Consider the following 23539-nt stretch of genomic DNA (forward strand, 5'->3'; position numbering starts at 1 on the left):
CCTCCCTCGTGCGACTCGGAAACCTCCGACTACCTCCCTTGTGGAAGCGCAATCCCAGCCATATGGATTGCAGCTCACTTTCCCACTAATTGGCATTCTTGACGGCGTTCTTCGATTGAGTTGTGTGCATCTGTGATACTCCACCTCGTTGGCATTGCATTATATCAGAATAATCCTTTTTGGCATTTGATCTTTTATTTGATTTTTCATGTTCGCGTTATTTTCAGCCAGTGTCAGCGTTCTGTTCTACTCTGCAACTTTCTTTTGCATCGAGAAGCGCGGGTCGGCTCTTTTGTTCTTTTCTTTTTTTTTTTCATGTCCCAAATATATGTCATGAAGACCAGGAAGCCTCGCGGCCGGGATATGAATTTGGATGTGCTATGCCCATCGTTATGTCTTCTTTTCTTGTCACGTTTCCATGGTGAACAACGGTCAAGTTCCATCGTCGACTGGATTCGTCATGTGTCCTTCGTGTTGGTTATCATCGAAAGACTCTCCTTCTGGTACAGGGTACTAGACTGGCCACCTGCTCTTGATTGAGACGGTCGGGGGACGAGTTTATGTGACAGGGATGTTGATCATCCCTCTTTTTTCCGCCTGCCATGGCGTGCGATGTTCGAGCAAGCGAAGCGAGACCAAACCCATATCATTGTCCTCGTTAGACCCGCAATGTTCGCCACGGGCGAACACCGGGCGCGAAAGGATGGAGCATTGGAACTTCAGGTCTGTGACCGGAAGCATTCCAATCTCCCATCCTTTCCGACGAATGGCTCAATGACAGGTCTGCTCTTTCTTTCTTTTGATTCTACCATAACACACCTTGGTTAGCACTTTAGGGTCATCTCCTATACCATCCAGGCTGGGCTTTGAGCATTACTGGATGAGCTTGTGTGTCGGGAGCTCTCTCACAGGTTGAGGGAGCTTATTTCATTCCTTTCCTGACCCCGAGAATCAGATGCAGGATTTTTATCTATTTTGTCAAGTTCGGGAGGCAAGACCCCCGCACTGGCTGACTATCTCTTCTCTTGTCTTCTTTTTTCAACCTGTCAACTGTCAACCCCAATTTGTATGTATCTTTTAGAGTTAACCCTTTGAAAGGTGCATACTACCACATTGTCCTTTCTCCGAGTAAGGTACAAGATGAATACTGGCCTCGACCCCTTGACAGATCCCACAGTTATGTAAATCAAGTAATTAGTCAAAAATGTTATATTACTCTTTGATCTATCCGTGGTACGTATCATATTTCCTTAAGGATCTATATGCTCGATATAGTAGTAATGAAGCCGGAACATTTGAAATATGCGAATAGGCATATCCCCCGAATTGTCCGTAAAACAAGACCTGGTCCTACTTTGTAGATCAAGCCCAAAACAACATTTGAATGAAATCAGCCCTGTATTACAGAAAATCAGGGGTAATAATGGTGAAGTAACCGGTATTGTAGTTCGTGGCACGGCTGCTCCACTCATGGTATGACGTCAAGAATTCCGGGGTCGCCAAGCAAACTGGAATATCGGCTCTGAACACAAGTCAAGGTCCAAGTTCCTCTGCTCATTGATGAAACAGTGGCGAAATCGAGTTTGTTATTTGTTTATTATCTCGTCTGGCTACTTGAGTGCTGCTTTATTGGGCTTGCATTCCTCCGAGGCACCAACTTCGGGACATCCAACCGCATATCCCACTTACACTCCCCGCAGCACCGCCTGTTGTTTGCACCGGTTCTCTTCCATGCATTGATAGCTTACCAATATTCGAGGGTATTCTATCTCAATAGGCATTTTCTTTGAATTTTCCACATAGTAAGTGTTCCCCTGTTTGACGAGACCAAGATGGCGTGATGTCTGCGCTTCGTACTTTGTACCGCCACCGGCGACTCATCTGAATGCCATGGACGCGTTTGCTAATATTATTCTTGGTAAAGGCTGCGAAGCGATAGCTGTATTATATTTCTCTCCCTATTTCCGAATACTCCGCCCTTCCATCCCTCTACGCCCTCATGGCCTCTCTACACGATGCGCTACACTGCCTCAAGCCCACGACATGGGACACAGTTCCCCAGTCACCAGACGAGCTCCGCGAGTACGTAAGTGACATATTCAAACAAAGTCGCCTGGTAGCCGAGTCACTCCCAGATCCTCCGCCATACGACGATGGCACAAAAACCGGCGCCGAGTCCCAGTCTACGCCTCGAGTAATTCCCTCATCAGCTCGAGTAGGCGAGACAGATCCTGATGTCACATCTCTACAAAAGCAATGGGGCAAACCAATCAAGATGGGTGGAGACAACCCCCTTGGCATACATGTGTGGAAATTATCAGCCAATGACGGAGGCGGGTCATGGTTCGGAAGACGAAGCGTCCACGAGGGTATGCCATTCACTCGATGGCAGGAGAAGATATCTTCAGAGTACGACGAGACATTAAAGGTTAATCGGAAGAAGATCGAGAAGGGACAGACGCCCGACAAGTGCATCCGCGGCATTGGAGCGGAGGAGAAAGTCGAGACCATGGAGGTGAAGGGGGAAGATGGATCGGTGATTGCCCAGTTAACGCTTTATCATGTTTCCGCGCAATTTCCAAAACCGACAGCACCGCGAGACTTCGTGACTCTTATGATTACATCGGCTTCTGGGTTGCAGATTGGTGGAAGTAAGCAGACTGGCCGCAGCTGGCTGATGATTTCTAAGCCTTGCAATCATCCTGATATTCCGATTAAGCAGGGATACACTCGGGGTGAATATGAGTCTGTTGAGCTCATCCGTGAGATCCCCAGGAACAAGGAAACTGGCAGCAGCAGTAGCAGTGTATCCAGTGCAAGCGGGAAGCAGAAAGATGGCAATAAGGAAGATCTACTGTCAAATGGCGAAAGTCAGCACCAAGAAGCCCAAGAGAAAGAGGATGATTCCAATCCAGTTGAATGGATCATGGTTACTAGGAGTGACCCTGGCGGGAGCATTCCAAGGTGGATGGTTGATAAAGGCACCCCAAGAAGCGTAGGAGCGGATGCCGCCAAGTTTGTTGATTGGGCCATACAGGATGATAAAGCTACGCAGAAAGAAGGCAATGGGCAAGATACTTCCAGCCAGGGGGATGATTGTTCCGGCACAAAATCAAGCGAGTCGACCAGAGAATCTCACCAGGATGATAAAGAAGAAGGACAGAATAGCGATTCGGAATCGGACCTAACGGACTCGGATATATCTCACCATGGATTGATCGCAAGTGTTTCCGGTCTGATCAGCTCCAGCCTTGAACGATACGCTCCTAGAGCCGTTTATGATTACATGCCACACGCTCAAGGGTCACCGCGCTCTGCACCAGGGGCATTTGACGCATCGGAACTACCTATCGATGACGCAGAAAGCGGCAGTTACAAATCAGCCACCACGAAGGAATACCAGGAAACTCAGTCACTTGGCAAAGAGCCCGAGCAAGCCTCAGTAGCCTCTGGAAGATCTGGAGTGGTCACCCCGATAGCGGAAGACATGGTCCAAAACAACCTCAATCCAACCGAACTCATGGAAATGACGAAAAACGGAAAGCTCACCTCAAACGAAAAAGAATTGGCAAAGCTTGCCCTCCGCAAACGAGATATCGAGTCCAAGCTTGACAAGATTCGCTCCGAGATCGACAATCTTCATCTCGTACCACATAGCCTTCCCTCAACACCAACGAAAGGGCTCAATGGTGAAATAGACAGTGATACGAGCGGTATGCTCAAGAAGGCGGCGGAAAATCGAGCTGCAACACCGGCGAGTAGCTCCGGAAAACAAAGTCAACAGGAAAGCAGTAGCAGTGGAGACCAAGGAGGTTCCCAGATACAGACCCCCACATCTGAATTGCCGGCTCATATGCACAAGGCGGCTTCGCAGCTATTCAACGACGAAGCTAAGCTGTTGAAGCAGTTGCGTAAGATCGAGGCCAGTCAATTGAAGGTTGCGTCAAAGATTGAAACGCGGCGGCGTAAGGATGCTGAACGCTCGGAAAAATCCAAGTCTCGATCTGAGGCCGACAATTTGCGACAAGAGGTCAAAGACTTGAAGAAAGAAGTGGACAAGTTGCGCTCTGAGCGCCAGAAGTGGGTGGACCTGGTTGCATCCTTGCAAGCGGAGAATACGAAGTTAGTAGCAGCAAGGAAGGAAGACTAGTTAAGGGTCTTGAACAGCACAGCGATTTGCTCTTTCGGGGTCTTCGATGACTCAGTGTTTTACAAGGGGTTCTACGCATTTCTATTCGGCGTCTAGAGCGTTGGAGTTTAATGTTAATAAATTCGAGTATGCAGATATGAATAACTTCTGTGTTATTGTACCAACAAAGTCGCTAGTAGTAGAGGGGATCGTCCTCTGGTAGGCATTGTCATCAATAAGACACGCATGGAACGTATGGTTAGGCAAAACTTAGAATGTATTGGGCCTATATCCATTACATTATGGCATTCAATCCACCACGCGCGGTATTCCAATTGTACAAGGGTCCGATTCACTGTCGTAACGCACGAATCGCCTGTACAGGGAGTACCCAGGGTATTTGGGCCTGCTTTCGTTTTCAGTCTCCCTTGAAATAATTGAAATTACCCTCGTAGTAATAAGGTGATGCGTCATATAGGACCATTCTAGATTTGAGGGATGGTACGCCTCCCCCACAGAGATCAAAACGGGTATCATATTATTGGTGGGCGAGCTCGCATGTAGGGTATAACGGGGTCCAGCGTGATTGTAAGGCATGGGAACTGTCGCAAGTTCGGATTTGTAGGTATCATTATCCTCAGATTGACATACTATTCTTGAGTCTGAAAACAGGAAGAATGGTTAGCATCGACACTTGCGCTTTGTTCTGGAAGAAACATGGAAACACATACCTCCGGTGGATTGCCTGCACCTCTAACCATCTTCTCCAGCATCATTATTCGAACCTTCTCCTTTGAGTCGCCCATACCGACAGACATGTAAGAAAGCAGTGGGTTGTGGCCGACGTAGGACGCGCAGCTGTCGCGGATGATGTTGGAGGTCCACTCGTACTTGGTAGTATCGGCGTGGCCGGTACCGATGTAGCGCGCCTGCAGCGCCTCGAGGTTCTGGAGAGTACGGAGCTTGTCGGCCATTTTGAAAGGTGGAAATTCCGATTGGGGTGTGTGGGCAAAGTGGATAGATAGAGGTCGGAGCCGGGGGAGAGTTATGATAATGGTTTGCACGTGACCGTATATTCAAGTCGCACTGGTCAACTGGTACATTGTCGAAACACCGAAACGTTTATGTAATAATTTTTCATATTCACACGTCCTATTTTTCTCTCATAGAACGCGTTCTTAGTCATATCTGAACCCGGGATTTAATCATCGAAGTGGGCTCCTTAGTACATATGTCTGAATTGACATGTACGACACAGCTGGCGTCAAGGATTGCTGTGTTGGTGCATGGGCATTTCGATGCCTTGCCCGCGCGCAGTAAACCAACTATTTTTCCCGATGGTTCGAGGGAGTGGATTCCCATGACGGGTATAGTAGCTGTTAAGGGTACGTATTAATACTCATTCATTTGCATGGTAAATAGTTTGAATTTCATAAATTTACTTTGAACATAGGTGAAAATACAGCTTCTGAAAGTTTACATTGCATCGCTATCACGCAAGTTTTATCCCTAGAGGCATAACTTTACATTGACTAATAAACCCAAAGGAGTGGAGCGAAATGTCTCTCAGCATCTCATATGCCACGTTGTCGGGGACTTGTTCTCCACGATTGCCATGCAGAAATCCTAGCCATTCGTGCCTTCAACTACTGGCTCTTGACGGAATGCCACGGTCTGATGTCCCAAGAAAAGGCCGAAACCAATGTTACACCTCCACAATCACCCTTTATTCGTAGGAGGGAGGTCAAAAATGAACATAAGAATTCATTGACATCAGTAAACTGGCCACTTTTCGAGCTCCAACCTGATGTTAGGCTGTATATGTATTGCACATGTGCGCCTTGCGGAGATGGTAGCATGGAACTATGCATGGGATCACAAGAAGATGCAACACCATGGGAGGTGAAGCGCCCACCGAAGCAAGATCCAGAAATACACGAAGGGGCAGTCCCAGCTGAGGATGATCTTCTTGATGGGCGAGCTCATTTTTCATTACTGGGAATTGTACGGCGTAAACCAGCACGAACAGATGCAGAGTCGACGCGCAGCAAGTCTTGTTCGGATAAACTAGCATTAAAGCAGGTCTCCTCTTTGCTCTCATGGCAGGCTGCCCATTTGATTGCCCCGACTGAAAATGCATATTTGGCTGGTCTCATTCTTCCAGAGGATGAGATTAGTAACATCGCATGCGAGAGAGCTTTTGGAGAGAACGGTCGTATGAAAGAGTTGAAGGGGCGTTCTTGGGATGGCGAGACCACTGAAAACTCATATGGGTATCGATTCCGTCCATTCGAGATTCTAGCTGTTTCTGCAAAAGAAACTGAGACGCGCTGGAAGTTTTCTAAGCCAAAGTCCACACCTTTGCCTGAACGGGCTGAGGCTGCCGAGAATTCTACCATACCGAAGAAGAGCAAGCCAGGAAGTGCAAGCGCGGTCTGGACAGCGGCACCGACATATTCACATATCTGTGATGTGTTATCAAACACTGGTAGTAAGCAGCTGCCTTCGCTTCGTCGTTCCAAGACCGGCCTCCATGAAACTATTATTGCAGGCGTGAAGCAAGGGCACAAAATTTCTACGGCTGTTGCGCGGGGTGCTTCGGCACTTTCCCGGGCAAGACTATGGGCTCTTTTGCAAAGCCTCCAGGCACTGGAAAGTAAAGTCCATGGTAGTCAGGAGCTGAGAACGCAACAAGTAGACACTACGAAAGGCGAAGCTCATGAAGGACCCCATCCACATCATCATAATCTTACGACTTATAAGGACCAAAAAGAGGCCCTACGTGAGCCATCTAATCCACTTCGAGTTCGCGAAGAAGCCATACGGGATGCTAGATTCATTCTCAAGGGATGGTCACGAAATGTGGGAGATGAGAACTGGAAGTTGGATGTTCTCATTGACCCAAAGAAGCGGAAACGATGAATAGTGAAAAAAAAGATAAATATTAAATTAAAATAGTAAGCTATGAGTGCCTAGCGATAGAATACTATAATGGAGGCGGGGTTTGTTTTCCTCGTGTTTAATTGCGGCATTGAATCGCATAATAATTGTACAGAGCCACCCTTTTTGATGTAAAATGAAGTTTTTGAGTCTGAAGCCAGGAGTGTCAGAGCTCCTATTCATTGGCTACCAGCAAGAAAGGCCATAGAAAGTTCGTGTCTTGCCTAGTAGATTCCGGGGATGATCCGGCTGCGGACCAAGGAAGTATAACGATCCCAGTCGGCGCCATACTTCTTCTTGCACTTCTCCTCGTCACGCATCTCGCGATGAATCAACAAGACACCGAAGTAAAGCATATAGAAGTACGTAAGGACCATTCCCCAGCCGCGAACCTCCGGGGTCTGCACAGCCTGCTTCTGCAGAACACCAGTGACCGGGTTAACGGCTTCAATCATGGCATAGCCAGCAATCCCGGTAGGGAGACAGTACGCCCAAGACATAGTCCAGTCTCCCAGGTAGTTGATGTGACGCGCCATACCCCACCAGCCGGAGGTCATCAACTTAGACCCACTGGCGGTTTCAATGAACTTGATGTGCTTCACGCGAGGGTCATTGGGATCAGTACGGAATCGGTTCTTTTGGTTGTTAGCACCACGGAAGATAGAGTATCCAATGGCAGTAACAGCTAGAACAAGAGCGATGCCTGACCAACCCAGCTGGAGAGGGAAGATGGAAAGATAGCGGCTTTGGATGCTGTAGACATGAGGGACCCAGACCACATCGCCGAAGGATAACATGAAGCCGAATCCATCCATGATAACATCCATAGTGGTCATGATCGCAGGCTCCATGTAAAGTGCGTCTAGGATGTAGAAGCCCTGGAAAATGGTGACCAGGATTATTGAGTCGGTGATGTAGCCGTGGGTACGGTACTGATGAGCAACGTTGGACAAGTTCAAGATTGTCCATCCGAGCAGACCTGGGCGCATCTCCATAAACACCTTGATATCAATGGTGCGCGATGCCTCACTGACAAATGGAATAGGCAGTTTGACACGAGGGTTGAGCTCGCGACCAATGAAGAAGTCATAGAGGACATTGTCGGTGTGGCCGCCAGGGGCTAGCTCTCGGGAGGTAGGGTTGGCCGTGCCAGGTCTAGGGACTGAAAAGCTCTTGGCGTAAACGAACAGTGCGATTGACGAAGAGATGATGAGGTTTGCGGTAATGACTTGGATGTAGTTGCCCCACAGGAAGGTCCACACCACGAAATCAGCACCAGAAATATAGGTACCAGTGGCCAGACCGGTGAGGATAATGAGAGCAGATGGGAATGCTAATCAAAAAGGTGACAGTTAGCATATGCGACAGGCTCATTGGTTTAGTTTGAACTTGTTCATACCATTGAACTTATATTTCAGTCTGCCCCCGCAGCCCAGGGGAACGCCTTCCGCAACTTGGCCAGGCAGGAAGATCTGCAAGAACAAGCTGAAGGCATAGTAGCTCAAAGTCCACAATGTCACTTGCGCATCAAAGAGTCCTGTAATACCCTCTTCCGGCCATCCCACATCTTGTTTCAATTGATCGAGGGTCAAGGTTGAGGGACTGAGGAGCGAGGGGGCGGGGCACCCTGTCACATCATTGCAGACGAAGGCGAAGACATAAACGAGAATTGGCAGTCCGAAGACAATTCCGAAGGCACCTAGACTATTATATAAGTCAGCACAAGCCATTGGCATTGTCATCCAGGTGTAAACCTACGGTCCACCGAATTCATAACCGCGCTTTTCGGGAACTGGTTGGACTCCGGCTTGCGACTTGGAAAGCTTTTTAGGAGCCATATTGGCAATATGGGGTGGTGAAAAGGTAGATCGAATAGAACAATGAACCCTGAACTAATCCCAAAGCTGGAGGGGGAGAATCAGCGAATAAATAGACGCGGATATCAAATCTTTTTTTCTGCCAAGTCGCGTACGATGTCGGATGCCATGCTCCCGCCTGTTTCTCCGCATCCCGTCCGTGCTTGGTAGTTTGGAGCTGCAGGTGATGCAACGTAAGCAACTAGCATCTCGTTTCAGGCTTCAACCTCTCCACTCCAAACCCCCTTCTCCTATTCAACAATCCACTACGTCTCCCCACATCAATCGAGAGCTGGTCTCCCAATCAATTACTTATTCAGAAATAGACATTTATTTCGTTCTTTATTTGTTATTGATCCCTTCTGTCAAGTCTTCGCGAAGACTTGGCAATTCCTTCGTTACCATGAAACTCTCTAATTCCGCTCCTTACTCGCTTTTCTTCTTATCGTCCATTTTGGGACTATCCTATGCCGCCGGGGGCTCTTCTCATCTGAACGATGAATCGCCATGTGTTGCTCATTCACCCGCTAGCGGTCTCTATTACGATCTGAACCCTATCTCATTATCTCCACCAGAAATGAAGAATGGCAAGAAAATATCGCCGGACGATCGCGATGAAAGCTGGACAGCTAAGGGGCATGACTACCCCGCCAATTTCACATTGAATGTATGCGCTCCAGTGATGGAGAACTTTACAACAGTGGAGGGCGTGCCGTCGTCGCGATGGTCGAATATCAGCGCGTTCTACGAACAACATGGAAAGATATATTCAATGGGGTACGTCGGCTTTTCGGGATAATTATATCCCATGCAGAGCGCTAACATATATTCTTTTTCCTGCACGATAGTGAACAAGCCTCTGAACCATTCTTCCGCGGCCGCAAACTCGTCCTCAATTATACGAACGGCTCTCCTTGTACCGATGACTACAACGGTGCTGGTTCAAACGCCTCCATTCGGACCAAGTCTACACTGATGTCCTTCCTTTGCGATCGCGATGCTCCACAGAACCAGGCAACTGTGTCTTTTGTCGGTACCATGGACTCCTGCTCATACTATTTCGAAGTTCGCAGCTCTGCTGCATGTGGTGGAATTGCCGTGGATCCCAATTCTGGTGGAATGGGCCCCGCAGGCGTATTTGGAGTGATGTAGGGACCCTCTTGCAAATTCGATCGCGACCCCGGAAAAGAATACCCGCTAATATGTGAACTTTCAGTATGCTCATTGCTGTGGCCGTCTACCTGGTCGGTGGCTGTGCTTACCAACGCACCGTTATGCACCAACGCGGCTGGCGTCAATGTCCTAACTTCAGCTTGTGGGCTGGCATGTTCGACTTTGTCAAGGTATGTCTATTGGCTTTAGTTCCCTGTCGGTCTCCAAGGTCTAGATACGGTGATTTGGGGCCTACGCACCAGTACAAAGGTTCCAGTGGCTTGCCTGTTTCTCGCCTAGATTAAAGGTCCCCCAGCTGGTCTGGCGGTCACACGTGTGGCGCAAAAGTGATTGCGATTGGTCTTTCCGTCGCTATTTATCTAAAAGCTGGTCTTGTCTTTATCTTTCGCCTACCAATTGGCCCGCAGTGCGGCTTTTTTTGTTGTTGGCCGATTGTCTCCTTTATTCCTTGTGTTGATCGCAGAATGTATATTTGTCATGAGGTCAAAGCAAGATGCCATGGGTCTGTTACATTTCAGATGAACTGAATTTTCCTACTTGGTGCTGTGATGGACATTGGATGCAACATAGATAGTCATCGCTCCAAGAAGTCGATTTCCTGCGTACGCCACTTTTTGCTCTATCCATGACCAGAGACTTGATCGTTCTTATTCGTTGCTGGATGCATTGTCAATTTAATGATGTGCTAATCTTTTCATCTCTGGAAACAGGACATGTTTATCATAGTTTTCTCATCCTTGGGCAATTGCCTTCGTCTCAGAGGCTCGCCATCCCGTGAAGGCTACACCCGTGCTGGATCTGATAGCCGAGGGGGCTTTATCGGTGCAATTGGTGGCCGGAGAGGCGGAGGATCTGGTGGTCGAGGCGATGTCGATGCCGAAAACCGCTTGATAGATCAGCTGGATGAAGAGTGGGATGATTAAGACTCCAATCTTTCATAGCTGTTTAGCAATTGAGGGCAAAGATTCCTCGGTAATAGAAAAAACTCTCTAGTAATCATCGATCTGTCTAAAACCAAATACATTGAATGTGCCGGAACAATAGACGGGTTCCAGTCTAACCGCAATATAGTATGATCGGTATGCATGTGTGTGATATTGCCAACTCGAAGTTAAGCTTCAATCCTGCTATCTGGATATACTATATCTTCGGGATATGATTTTTCTTCCTTTTTAAATGACTTTACTAGTATAATCTAAAATATTTGGACCATAAAAGTTTCTCCATTTGCATTTCCACTTCAAGTTGTTTTTTCTATCGATGTAGAGCTTATAGTACAGGTAGCGGTGTAATAGACGTTAGATGTTATCTAGTATGGGCAAGTGGGCTTTTTTCTCGATGATCGCTATGAGCCCCCGTACTTGCGCAGAGTATACTCTAGGGTTTAGTTCCATTAAAGCTTGGTTTACCAACGGCATCTTGCTATCTCAGCCCACCCATGCAACTCTGGGCAATCACAACGTTGATACCCAATATTGTATTGTTCTTATCCATGCACCCAGAAGTACTGAATCCAGGGAGAGTCGAATTTATTGGGGCTCGAAGGGTGGGGAGAGAGGATATCAATGAAACATTTCGCTAACTGCAGATACAAATGAAATGAAGTGAAAACCCTGATACATAATTCTTCTTTCCGAGGAAATGCACCCATAACCAACGAACTTTTAAAACTCGTCTGGATAACTTCATCTCCATCTACTCTACAGCAAACCAGCCAGGGACAATTCATCCTCCGGTTCCTCGTTGGCGGACTCCTCGAATTCCAGCTCGACATCGATACAATCATCATCTTTTATGATGCCTTTAGCCTCAAAGATGCGCTCAGCCTCGTCAAACCGGTCGAAGAAATTTCCAAGTCCACTTTTGGTGAAACAACTCGCCTCTTCCGAATCCACGCCGTGCGGAAGCCAGAATCCAAAGGTGTTATTGTTCGGTTGAAGTTTGCCATCTGTTGTCAAGGATCCTTCTCGATCTAGAGGCTTCTGCTTAAAATTGAACTGTGGGTATCGGGCTTGTATCATATCAAATTTAGATCGATCAACCTTTCCGAGGAACTCGCTGTCAATGATGGTTTGCAATATTTCGGAGTAGTCACGGCCACTTCTCGCAATTACGGTCGCAAGCCTAGTCAGTCACGATAAAGTTAGTCAAACCTGGAATCAATAATGAGCTGAAATTTATTGTATAAGATGCTAGTAGGGACCTGCGCGTGAACGCGGAAAGAGCAGCTTACCATTCGACATCTACAGACCAATCGCTGGACTGCAGTGCGATCTCTCCTAGCAAGGCCATCTTTGAATTGCCATAAATATTTGAAAAGCAGCCCAACAAAAGGGTGAACATTCCGGTACTCTCAGATATCGACAGAAGGTCCATAGGATGCACCAGGGAGCTTGAATCCACCCAACCCACGCTTGGCAAGCATTAAGTACACACCACAAGCCGTGGATTGCCGACGAGCTCTACATGATCAATAGGCGAGGGCCCTGCATTAATTGAATAGGTAAAAATATAGTTGGGGCCCGTGGCCATAAGACCGTCACCGCCAGGGCGCATCTGAAAAGCCGGCAGCCAGAGCTTCTTATCGGCTGTAATCCACATGAGATCGGTCCAGAGAAGCTTGTCGCTATGAAAGAGGATACTGCAGTGGCCAGATGGGGTTATCTTCCAAATGGCAAGCATGTTGGTATCGCTAGCGTAAATATTTCCATCAGCGTCGATAGTAGTACCCCCAGTGGAAGGTGTCAGGGCAAAAGGCTCGGCATAGGCTCCAAGAGTTGCAGCCATGGTAGCATTGGTTAAGACAGAGTCGACATAGGATGTCTTGATACGGTGCATACCACCATTACAGGGTTGGTAGTATAGATAAGTGCCATCGGGGGAGACCTCAATTTGATCTAGACCAGCTGTCGACACACTTCCTGGGCCAACGCTACCAGGAACCAGTGTACCATTGTACATAATCGGAAATAAGGCTTCAGCCGTGGTGGAATTTGTCAGAACACGGACATTATGCCCTGTTGTCAAGTTGAGTACAATGAGAGCACCTGCTATGTCGCTAAGATATGCGATCTCTCCCGAAGCGCTAAAGCGGACATCATCAAGTCCACGGTCGATGGCTTGTGTATCGTCCAGGTAGTAGAGTTTATCAACAGCATTCGTGGTCAAATTCACGCCGACAAGTTTTGCTGAACCGTTTATACCAGTTGCCCCGCCGTCGACTCTACCCAGTAGCGACCATCCGGACCAAGGCGCGCACCGTCAACGTTGACAAAGGTTGTAAGAGGAATCGACTTAGGATCGCTCGAGTTATATGAATTCCATTCCGTGTTGGGGTACAACACTGTAGAATTGTCGTCGCGAAGCTCCACGATTTGGGGTGCGGCCATTGTGGAGTAGCGTTGTGACAGGAACTTGCGTCCGTTTCCAGAGATACTGATGCCCTGTGTAGCTCGCTTTAACGAATAGGCCACTTCGAGCCCGAGCACAGATGCAGATGTGGCATTTGCGACGGAGAGAGCGAAAATGCTCAACAGTCCTAAAGAATAGACCAAATCTCATTTTATTATTATTGATATTCCGATTCAATGAAAATAAAGTTGTGAGATTGTCTACAGCCAGACATAAAACACGACATTTTATACCACTGGGAAAGCCCCCACTCCGCTCAGTATTCGTCTGACTTGAGAAAAGCACGGTCCAAACACGTAATTAATGGGCTTAACGAAGGGTGTTTTCTCAATCTGGCTTAGCTATGGCCCAAGGATCGACGAGGTAAAGAATTTATCCGTCAAGAAAATTGCAACTCTATAGAAACACCACAAGAATCGAGCAGGTAAAGGATCAAGCCACGCTGACTTCTTCAAGTATACAGTTTCAACTACACACCGATTGAGCGATTTTGGAGTAAGCCCCAAGAGCCCAGTATGAGTCGGGACTAGTCTCCGCAACTGATCTGCAGGTCTACACCCAGGAGCGAAAATCGGCTTCTCCGTAAACCTCCGCCGGCCCAACATTTGAAATTTACTTGTTGAAGAACAAGCTTATTTTGCCATTAGGTCTCGAAGTATATGAACAGGCAGAGCTCGGAGTCTTTTCAAATTGGGTTTAATCTGTGGACCAAATGCCGTTACAATTGATATCGAAATACTAGTCTAATGCACCAGATACTAGTATATACATGTAGTAGCTGTTTCGAGGTTCTCTAAAGTCTCGAAAATGTAGATATTTTGCATTTTTTTTCCTCAGTTTGATTTCCTGCGGCTCTTCCCCTCGAATTTCATAGTGTGGTGCCTTACTGGCTGGTGCCTTGCTTTGGACACCGCTACGGGCGACGGTAGCATGTACACCGCGTCGCTACGGGTCAATACGCGTCTAACTTTCACTGCGAACTTGATAATTCCAGGAGTTAAAAAACAACTCGCTGGGCCAGCACTGATTGAGAACCTGATGCCTGGGGAATATTTATTTCTATAGAATCCACGCCGCAGATGCTCTCATCATGGGCGGAAGTTAGTCATGGGTTGGCGACTTTGCTCCCTGACGCTCGCAGCCCAGAGCCAATTAAACTGCTCCGTTTCAGAATCGACCAGATTGCCTTCACCTCCACGTGATAACGCAGGGTGAGGGCTCGTGGATAAACGATATTTCTTTGGCCCAGAAGGATTGCTTGAAACATCGCTCAGTGATTGGGAAGCAAGGCGCTTCCCGGAGCGCTGCGGCCGGATGCATGATTCCCATATCCCTTGCATATGCAGCAAAAAGCTTTGAGCCCTTTTCGCGCTCTCCCACGATGATCCAAATTCCTCAAGGGCCCTGAAACATACATGCAAATGGGCAACAGTGTCATCAGAGTCGTCACGGCCACGGAGAACCAATGCAAATATAAGCATCAGTGCTGCTGAACAGGTGATCGCCACAGCTTGAATATTCATGCGGCGAAAGGTGTAGTGTGATTCGTATATACGGAGAAGTCTAGCAATTGCAATTGCTGAATCAATGCACATTTTCCGTGCATGGCTAGATCCTGGTCCCCTAGGAGGTTGTGGCTGAATTGATTCTGTTGACATCCAAGGCCGATGTGCATGGATGATGGCTTGGTGATAATGCATGCTAGATTTTAATCAGACATTTGTACTTTGGGGGGGGGGAGTCCTAGCCATGGAGAGGAGACATACTGGAGTAAAAGTAAATGGGGAAGATAAGGTGTTTGTAAATCATCAGCTTTGACCTGTAGAGGTGCCGGAAGACTGGTCATCCAGTGCACAAGTCTACTGGTTGTTTCTTCATTCAAGGCTTGAAGCTCCTCTTTCAAGATCTTCGAACTTCCATATCTGCTGACATGTCAATCATGGCCATTCCGGAGATTTTCCTTTGGGGTCACTTACAGCACATGGCCCAACGGTGTCATAATATGACAAAGCCAGACACGGTATTGGCTGATGAGTGTAACAGGGTTCGGAATAGTCACATTTTGTAAAATTTCAACTGGATATGGCAGGCCGTAGGGATTCCACCTTTCTGACTGTGCCCAAGTCGGGTCGTGACCAGGCATCTCCACTGTGACATCTTCGACGCTGATTCGGGAAGGGCGACCGAGAAGAAAGCCCCAATGACTATTTATCATATTAGTACTACAAAAGATAAGGTATATGGACGCGAATTCTCTCTCACTGATCCAGATTATAGGCCCCCCAGAAGACCATGCGGCGTAACGCGGCGGCAGCTGGGCTGAACGATCCATCAGCTACATGGGATGACATGTCAATATGCAAGCCAAGATCAAAGGCGAGACGCATGGCCATTCCTGTAGATAAAAAAAATGTAAGTGATCTAAAACGTAAAATTGCGAATGGCCTTTCTATACTGACCACTGTAAAGCCACCCTCGTGAATCCCGTTTGCATCCAATATCATGACCGCTGAGAACAACCATAGCTTGTATGGTAGCTACAGATGGAGAATCGAGCTCTATATCCAGAAGCGCCTTTGCACGATCTGCAAAGAAATCGGCTACTGACTTCGGGTATGTGATGAATTCTGGATGATAGCGAGGTTCAAACGCTGCCCCGAGACAGCACCTAACAAAAGTCAATTGTCATGAACAAGAGAACTTCTGTTTTTTTGTTGACTCATTCAGTACTCACATGGCATTTGTGAGAGCCTCGGAATAGTATGGTGTGTCTTCCATATGATCTTGCCATTGTTGCCTTGCCATTTGATACATCCCCCTGTCAACAACATCGATCGCTGGATTTTGCCACGTGAAATATAAGTTGAGCAAGTGGTTCTCGAGCTCTTTCGGAACATGCTTCCCAATGCTTAGACGGTTCAAAATATCCTGGCCATCCTTTCTGACAGTACGATGCACAGTCAAATTATCCGGCGTGGGCATCCGCAGCAAATTAAAGTGTGATGTCGGTCCATAGTACCGGACGTTGCCATCGGTGCCGATCTGAAGACTTCCCATTCTGTTTGACAGTCGGTGAACGATATCCTCCATTTCGCTACCGTCGTTAAAATCTGTACATGTATGATCAGCACGCGGGGATACTGTGTCGCTACGCATGCTGGGTTTCGAAGTCTTTCGTGACCAAGATGCACCAAAGATCTGATTCTCGCGATCTACTTGGACACCGTTGGCGTTAGCACAGTTATTAGGGCTTCCACTACCGGGAAATTGCTCTTTTGCGACTGTCTCTGAACATTTCACTAGATTGACAGGCGATGAATTATCCAGTAATTCGAATGAACCATCAGAAGCAGCCCCATGAGAAGATGCTGTATCAGATGGATGTAGATCAGGTTGATTTTCAATGTTAGATATGAAAGGCTGTATCAACAGATTCATGTCAGGGTCCAGTTCTCCGATGTCCACGTCATAATTAGGGACCTCATCGATTAAATTAGTTTGAATATTGCCAGGATGGTCGGAATCTGACGGATGTCTCTCTTTTGTCTCGATAGCTTCTAGTGCCATCTTTATATGGCCGAGGCCTAGCGTCTCTAATGCGTTTTTCAAAGCTGTATCATTTTCGTTGAACATCGGTGGAGGAGAGAGCCCTTCGTCAACGATAAACTGAAATAGCTCATCTACTCTATTGACGAGCAAATCCACAACAAAACGAAGTGATATTCTAAAATCAATTAGTCGATCAATTCCATCTCGGCAACGATCCAAATGAAACACGAATGCCAGTGAGACATACTTCCGTTTATCAGATCCAATTTGGTATTTACATTCCCGCATTTTATTTTCGCAGTTTGAGCAGGCCGGTCGCGCTCCATCGCACTGTATACAATAATCAGCTCAAATGTTCAATATTCAAGTTTTTTTTTTTTTGTAAAATTGAGCCCGCGCTCGCATAAACCTGCTGGGAAACGAATTCCGACCTTTACTTTGCTCTCTCGGCAAGCATCACAGGCTGTCGTGACATATTTCCTCTTAGGAGGGGTTATTGACGGTGGCATGTTAATTTATAACTATGATTTAGTTGAATAGAAGAAATTCATTCCAGCGCAAAGAGATAATAAGAAGTTCTCAAATACTTGACGCGCAGATGTGCAGGACCTGGTACCATGGACAAGCTTTAAGTGTACCAATCACGGGCCATAAATTAATGCGGGGTTCGGAATTCGAATGCCGTAGCGCTGGAGATCGATGAAAACAAATCCCCCGTTTTTGGTAACGGGTGGGTAACCTCATTCAACTAACTTGAAGGTTACGGAAATAAAGGATCAGGATTATGCGAGACTGTATTAGAAGTTCTTCAATTATGGGATAATTTTGTAGATTTCTCTAATAGTCCAAATCACAGCGCAATGACTGTAGAAATTCATTTGGTTTTTTGCAGTGTTTCTCAAATAGAATTACTTGTACGGCAGAAAGGATCCCTGAACCAATCAAGATAAATAAATACTGTTTTGAAGAAAATGACAGAATTCTTAACTTAAATTGACATGTAAGTTGATTTACTTAATAAAAAAATGCTGGTCGGCTTTCCACGAATAAATACAAGATGGAATCAGACTATACAGAAACCTAGCCATGGGCAGGCCTTGGCCTCCAACGTAGGGGATATTGAAGCCTAGGCTGGAAGGGTGACCTGTTGGCTAGCAGGAGTACGTCTTAAGCCAGCTGTAATTTCGGCCCGTCTTTCAGCCTCCTCTAAAGTACTCTTATCTTTAAAAACGGAGTCCATCTGCTCCAAAGTACGTCCATTCGTCTCTGGAACAAGGAAGTACACCCAGACGAGGGCAATACCGCAGAAGCAACAGAAGAAGATGTAGGTGCCGTAACGGATATTTTGAATCATCGGGGGTGTGATCAGGCCCTATATTTATTAGTAATTTATTTTTTAATAGCGAAGCGTAAAAATGATCACTTACAATGATGAAGTTATTACCCCAGTTGGACATGGTTCCGAACGCACATCCTTTAGCGCGGAGGGAGGAGGGAAAGATTTCCGCGGGCATCGCCCATGGAATGGGACCCCAGGTAGCTCCGAATGTCAACATAAAAAAGAGAAGAAAAGCCACACATACCCAGCCGGCCGCTTTATGCTCAGGCCAGTTATCTTCATATTTCCCAACAAGAATAGCAATGATCAAGTGGGCAATAAACATGCATACTGCGCCTCCCAATAGGAGCTTGCGGCGACCGAAGCGATCCATACCCCACAAAGACCAGATGCAGGCGACGACCTGGCAAATATTCATGATACCTGACATAGTCAATTGCATCTCGTAATCCAATCCCATGCTTTCGAAAAGACTTGGCGAATAGTACTTGAAAATTGTTAGCGAAAGAAAATAAGGTTGGCCTTGCAGTGACTTACAATGAGAGCATTGATCCCGACAAATTGTTGAAAGAACATCAAGCCTACTGCCACTTGGGTTCGCTTGTAGATTGGCATTTTCCAACAGTCGACATAAAGCATGATCTGTAACTTGAAAGCATTCCACAAACCAGGCTGCATAAGGTATGGATGCTTTTTGCTGGAGGCCTCCTTCTGGTATGCGCACTCGGCTCTAATTTCGAGCCATTCTTCCAATACTCGCTCATCAGTGGTAGGATGCTCTCGAACTTTGGCAAGGGTCTCAAGAGCCTCTTCGTCTCGACCCTGCTGGCATAGCCATCGAGGTGAATACGGAAGCAGAAAAACACCACAGCACATGATCACCGCTGGAACTAGCTGAATCAAAAACGGAAGACGCCAGCTCCAAAATCCTTGAATATATCGTGTACCATAAGTGATGTAGTACGCTATGACGATACCTGTGACGATACAAAGCTCCTGAAGGACTAAAAGAGTACCTCGGATCTCAGGGGGTGCAATCTCGCCAATGTAGAGAGGTGCAACCATAGCAAGCCTAGTCCCAATTAGTCAAATCCGCAAGGGAGGGAATAAATTCGCTCATACATTCCTACTCCAATACCTCCAACAAATCGTGCCCCGGTAAGCATACCAAACGAGTTTGCTCCAGTCTGTAGCGCGCCACCAAGCAGGAAGACACAACCACCTGCAAAGATACTCCATTTCCGAGAGATCTTGTCAGCAATCCAGCCTTGATTCATAGCACCTATTATAAAATGTTAGTTCTGCTTCGACGATAACAAAGAGAGTTGGGTCTAGCTACCAACGAAAGCTCCAAGCTCAAGAACGGCGGTCATCAGCCCCTTCTTGAAACCTGACCCTGACGCATCTGCAGAAACTTCAGGGAAAGAATCCAGAAACTGTGGCATAACCAGTGTGATAGAAACCACTCCTTGGTCGTAGCCGAAAAGTAGACCACCTAGAGTCGCGAGAAGAGCACACCCAAAAACATATTTGGAGGCAAAAAGACCCGAAATTCCACTCTTAGTGTATGTGCGTCGCAATTCCCAGACTGGTGCCTGGCCATCCGAGTTCGCCGACACAGTAGAGCTCCGGCGAATTTCGTCTGCAGGAATTTCCCCGAGATTGATTGAGGAATTTTCTTCCTGAACCGGCTTGTCTTTCTCCATCTTGAGAGAGTGATATGAGGTGGTGCCTGTTGTTTGTGGTTGGGAATGTCGTGAGATGGGCGAGGTAGAGAATACAAATGCCAATGATGTCGTGCCGCTAGAAGATATACCCCGTGGGGAACTTGAATAATGCGGGGAGATGGATGATCGAAGAAACTTGGAATATGGATTCCGGGGTAATTTAGCTTTGGAGTGGCGGCTGAACTTAAATTGTTTTCTGACAAGGGTCTTTGTGGCAATATGTTTCCGTTTCGGAATGGAATTCCATAGAGTTGGTCTCCCGCAATTGAGTGAGACATATGGCTGCCTCTTCAAGGACTATCTCCGCGAAGGAAGCATGGCCCCAGGAATGCTCGCGCACTAATTCCAAGTTGCGGGGCTGGAAACATCACATTAAGTTTACCAGCAAGGAAGATTGCTATGAGGGATGACTAGATTCAGTTTTCGACGGACATTTCTAGCGAGCTGGTACTAGTAGTGAATGGAAATAGCCAAGTGTGTAACATTTCAGTACAATTGATTTTAATTTCACCTTGAAGGTATGCAAACTTTGAACATGTCAGACCAATTTATATTTGCTTTGGACTCTACCTAGTACTAGTACTAGGTATCGTCACTTTGTCATAGTATGTAAGACTCGGAGTACCTAGGAGCTTTGGAATCACCAATTTCCAACAGTAATGCTCTTGACGTTCTGGTACTCTGACAGACCCAAAGCGCTGCCCTCTATTCCATAGCCACTTTCTTTGACTCCTCCAAATGGTGCTTCAGCGGCGCTGATCTTTCCAGTATTGGCTCCAACCATGCCAACTTGCATCCTTTGAGAAACGCGCATTACTCGACTCACATCTTTGGAGAAGAAGTAACCGGCAAGGCCAAACTCAGTGTCGTTGGCCAGAGAAATCACTTCATCTTCGCTCTCAAACTCAATTATAGGCGCAAGAGGCCCGAAAGTCTCCTCTTTGCTCACAATCATGTTCGGTCGGACACCAGAAATAACGGTGGGCTGGAATAAGAAACCTGGAGATGAAACACTGTTTCCACCTGTCTCCACCCTTGCCCCCTTGGAAATTGCATCTGTTATATGTTCTGCGACCTTGTCTACCGCCGCTTTATTCACAAGTGGTCCTTGGGTAGTGGATGGATCAAGTCCAGGTCCAGGCTTGAGGGCTGCCACCTTTTCACAAAGCTTTGCAGTGAACTCCTTTACAATGCCCTTTTGCACATATAATCTGTTGGCACTGTAATGAAGTTAGAGCCATGGGTCTCCTTAAGTGATTGTTCAGATTGAATAACATACCATACGCAGGTCTGTCCAGAGCAACGGAATTTGCAGAACATCGCTCCTTCAACCGCGAGATCCACGTCGGCATCGTCAAAGACGATGAAAGGTGCATTGCCTCCAAGCTCCATACTGACGCGTTTCAAAGTGCCAGCGGCAAGCTTGGCTAGCATCTTTCCAACGTTGGTTGATCCAGTGAAACTGATTTTGCGGACGAGAGCATTTGTTGCAAGTTCGGTGGCAGCCTCACGGTTCTTGGTCGGGCACACTTGGATCAGAGCTGGAGGAATGCCAGCCTGTACTGCTAGCTTGGTCAGAGCCAAGCAAGTGTACGGTGTTTCGCTTGGTGGCTTGATGACGACCGAGCATCCGGCAGCAAGTGCTGGTGCAACTTTGCGTGTAATCATGGCAGCAGGGAAATTCCATGGGGTTATAATGCCACACACTCCGACGGGCTCGCGGATCGTCATCAATGTGGTTCGGGGTGTCGATGATGGTATAGTCATTCCGTAGGCACGTGTAGCTTCCTCGGCAAACCAGGCAATAAAACTTGCGGCATATGTAACCTCACCCAAAGCCTCAGCATATGTCTTGCCGTTCTCGAGGCACAGAATTGTGGCCACTTTATTTGTGAGAAAGCGTGATTAGCCTGATATAGCTATGTCTTTGATTGACCAGATATAGTATCTTACCATCTTCTTTGTTCGCAATAATCAAATCATTCCATTTGCGAAGTAGAGCGCCTCGGGCGGCTCCCGTTGTCGTGGAGAAAAAAATGGGTTGGATCTCGTCGGCGCTTTGAATGGCTCGTTGGAAATCTTCCAGGTCACAGTTGGCCACTTGGCCCAGCACTGCACCTGTCGATGGCTCTAGAGAAAGTATGAGCAAAGCTCGTGTGTGAAATGTGTAAACTATGGGAGCACGGACCGTAGACGTCGAATGTTTTCTCTTTGCCTGTCCATTTTCCATCGATGAAGGCCTCCGTAATGAACAGGGAGCGATCTTGAAGCTGAAGATCCAAATATATTAGAGTAAATCTCTTTTTCTCAGAAAAGCCAAAAAGTCTTACCTTGCTGAGAGCTTGTTCGTGATAAACAGTCGTGGAACCCATTGTGATTTGTTGATGTATTGAACAATGAAGGACAACCTCTGGAATGTTGAAAAATACACTTTTCCCCGCGCGTTAATTGTACTAATTATTATACGTTGTATCTATCTGAAACTTGAATCCGACTCGGAATGAGACTTCTACTCCACGGACTTTGATTTGCGTGAATATTTGCTTATGCTCGGCATGGTGAATAGTATCGGATGGGAATTCCGTGCGGGGCCGAGCCAAGACTTCAGGATGTTCAAGGATCAGCCACATTTATCAACATTCCCATCAATTTCCACTAGCTCCAATTATCTAAGTGAATGGAAACTGATCTCCATCTATTCCATGAGAGACAGAGCAAACCGGCCAAGCAGTTTAAAGCCGATTGAAAGAGTTTGCCCTATTGGTAAAACCACACTTCCAACAAGCAAAATTATACACTAGCTCTGTCAAGTTCTAAATTTGTTTCGTCTGGACAGAAAGATATTGCAAAAATCTGCATTTTGGGTCTGCAATGAATATCTAAATTGATAATTCTTTCTCAAACATTCCCCAATTATTTTGAATACTATCCCAACAGCCTAGATATAACTACACCAAGTTTACTATTTGGTGGAATAGATAAATATGCTTGATTTATAGACATCTCATGCATAATATAGAGACTTTCTAATCGAAGTATCGACCCTTTGGCCGTACTCATTCAACTTGGTCATAGTGAATGTTCTATAAATTAAATTCCTTAATATTCCTCAGGGCAGCATGATACACTGTATGGGGGTGACGGAACCTAGAAATTCAGTGTATTGATTTTCTTCACTAAGGGAGAGAAAGACTATGATTATCTTTGTAGCGCTCGCTACAACCCATGGGATTACCTAGACAAGATATCAGCAAGTTGTCCACAACTTTTGCCAGGGGGCGACTCGTAATGCAGAGTCTTGAACACTGGTCTTGTTGGATTATTTGTTGGGCAGATAAAGAATCGTAGAGAAAAAAAGCAAACTTAGAGCCGACACGTGTTAAAAATAATTTAACACCAGGTCCAAAATAGTATA

At 46.7% G+C, this 23539-nt stretch overlaps 10 protein-coding genes across 10 annotated transcripts; 3 read left to right on the forward strand and 7 right to left on the reverse strand.

Annotated features, from left to right (window-relative positions):
• Nucleotides 1-1999: 1999 nt before the first annotated feature.
• Nucleotides 2000-4150, forward strand: N7478_004381 (uncharacterized protein; the record flags this gene model as incomplete). The annotated part of the gene is made up of 1 exon (XM_056920595.1): nt 2000-4150. One exon carries the CDS (start codon nt 2000-2002, stop codon nt 4148-4150), a length of 2151 nt encoding a protein of 716 aa, XP_056778632.1.
• Nucleotides 4151-4779: 629 nt separating this feature from the next.
• On the reverse strand, nt 4780-5103 carry N7478_004382 (splicing factor 3B subunit 5 family protein; the record flags this gene model as incomplete). Its single annotated transcript, XM_056920596.1, has 2 exons — nt 4780-4791; nt 4861-5103. 2 exons carry the CDS (start codon nt 5101-5103, stop codon nt 4780-4782), a joined length of 255 nt encoding a protein of 84 aa, XP_056778633.1.
• A 604-nt stretch (nt 5104-5707) lies between these two features.
• N7478_004383 (tRNA-specific adenosine deaminase) lies at nt 5708-7051 on the forward strand (the record flags this gene model as incomplete). The annotated part of the gene is made up of 1 exon (XM_056920597.1): nt 5708-7051. The coding sequence occupies one exon, from the start codon at nt 5708-5710 to the stop codon at nt 7049-7051; it is 1344 nt and encodes a 447-aa protein (XP_056778634.1).
• Nucleotides 7052-7293: 242 nt separating this feature from the next.
• On the reverse strand, nt 7294-8907 carry erg24B (uncharacterized protein; the record flags this gene model as incomplete). Its single annotated transcript, XM_056920598.1, has 3 exons — nt 7294-8402; nt 8469-8773; nt 8828-8907. The coding sequence occupies 3 exons, from the start codon at nt 8905-8907 to the stop codon at nt 7294-7296; spliced, it is 1494 nt and encodes a 497-aa protein (XP_056778635.1).
• A 421-nt stretch (nt 8908-9328) lies between these two features.
• On the forward strand, nt 9329-11021 carry N7478_004385 (uncharacterized protein; the record flags this gene model as incomplete). The annotated part of the gene is made up of 4 exons (XM_056920599.1): nt 9329-9702; nt 9774-10073; nt 10142-10268; nt 10809-11021. 4 exons carry the CDS (start codon nt 9329-9331, stop codon nt 11019-11021), a joined length of 1014 nt encoding a protein of 337 aa, XP_056778636.1.
• A 777-nt stretch (nt 11022-11798) lies between these two features.
• N7478_004386 (uncharacterized protein) lies at nt 11799-12390 on the reverse strand (the record flags this gene model as incomplete). The annotated part of the gene is made up of 2 exons (XM_056920600.1): nt 11799-12222; nt 12332-12390. The coding sequence occupies 2 exons, from the start codon at nt 12388-12390 to the stop codon at nt 11799-11801; spliced, it is 483 nt and encodes a 160-aa protein (XP_056778637.1).
• Nucleotides 12391-12522: 132 nt separating this feature from the next.
• On the reverse strand, nt 12523-13487 carry N7478_004387 (major royal jelly protein; the record flags this gene model as incomplete). The annotated part of the gene is made up of 2 exons (XM_056920601.1): nt 12523-13286; nt 13358-13487. 2 exons carry the CDS (start codon nt 13485-13487, stop codon nt 12523-12525), a joined length of 894 nt encoding a protein of 297 aa, XP_056778638.1.
• A 1730-nt stretch (nt 13488-15217) lies between these two features.
• N7478_004388 (fungal specific transcription factor domain-containing protein) lies at nt 15218-17346 on the reverse strand (the record flags this gene model as incomplete). The annotated part of the gene is made up of 6 exons (XM_056920602.1): nt 15218-15431; nt 15486-15713; nt 15772-15904; nt 15969-16177; nt 16244-17233; nt 17306-17346. 6 exons carry the CDS (start codon nt 17344-17346, stop codon nt 15218-15220), a joined length of 1815 nt encoding a protein of 604 aa, XP_056778639.1.
• An 838-nt stretch (nt 17347-18184) lies between these two features.
• N7478_004389 (sugar porter family MFS transporter) lies at nt 18185-20103 on the reverse strand (the record flags this gene model as incomplete). Its single annotated transcript, XM_056920603.1, has 5 exons — nt 18185-18430; nt 18486-18884; nt 18935-19469; nt 19520-19679; nt 19737-20103. 5 exons carry the CDS (start codon nt 20101-20103, stop codon nt 18185-18187), a joined length of 1707 nt encoding a protein of 568 aa, XP_056778640.1.
• Nucleotides 20104-20764: 661 nt separating this feature from the next.
• On the reverse strand, nt 20765-22496 carry N7478_004390 (NAD-dependent succinate-semialdehyde dehydrogenase; the record flags this gene model as incomplete). Its single annotated transcript, XM_056920604.1, has 5 exons — nt 20765-21344; nt 21404-22007; nt 22078-22254; nt 22313-22394; nt 22455-22496. The coding sequence occupies 5 exons, from the start codon at nt 22494-22496 to the stop codon at nt 20765-20767; spliced, it is 1485 nt and encodes a 494-aa protein (XP_056778641.1).
• Nucleotides 22497-23539: the final 1043 nt, after the last annotated feature.

The sequence above is a fragment of the Penicillium angulare genome (assembly GCF_028827245.1).
Source record: "Penicillium angulare strain IBT 27051 chromosome Unknown utg000004l_segment0_segment0, whole genome shotgun sequence".
Taxonomy (NCBI): Eukaryota; Fungi; Ascomycota; class Eurotiomycetes; order Eurotiales; family Aspergillaceae; genus Penicillium; species Penicillium angulare.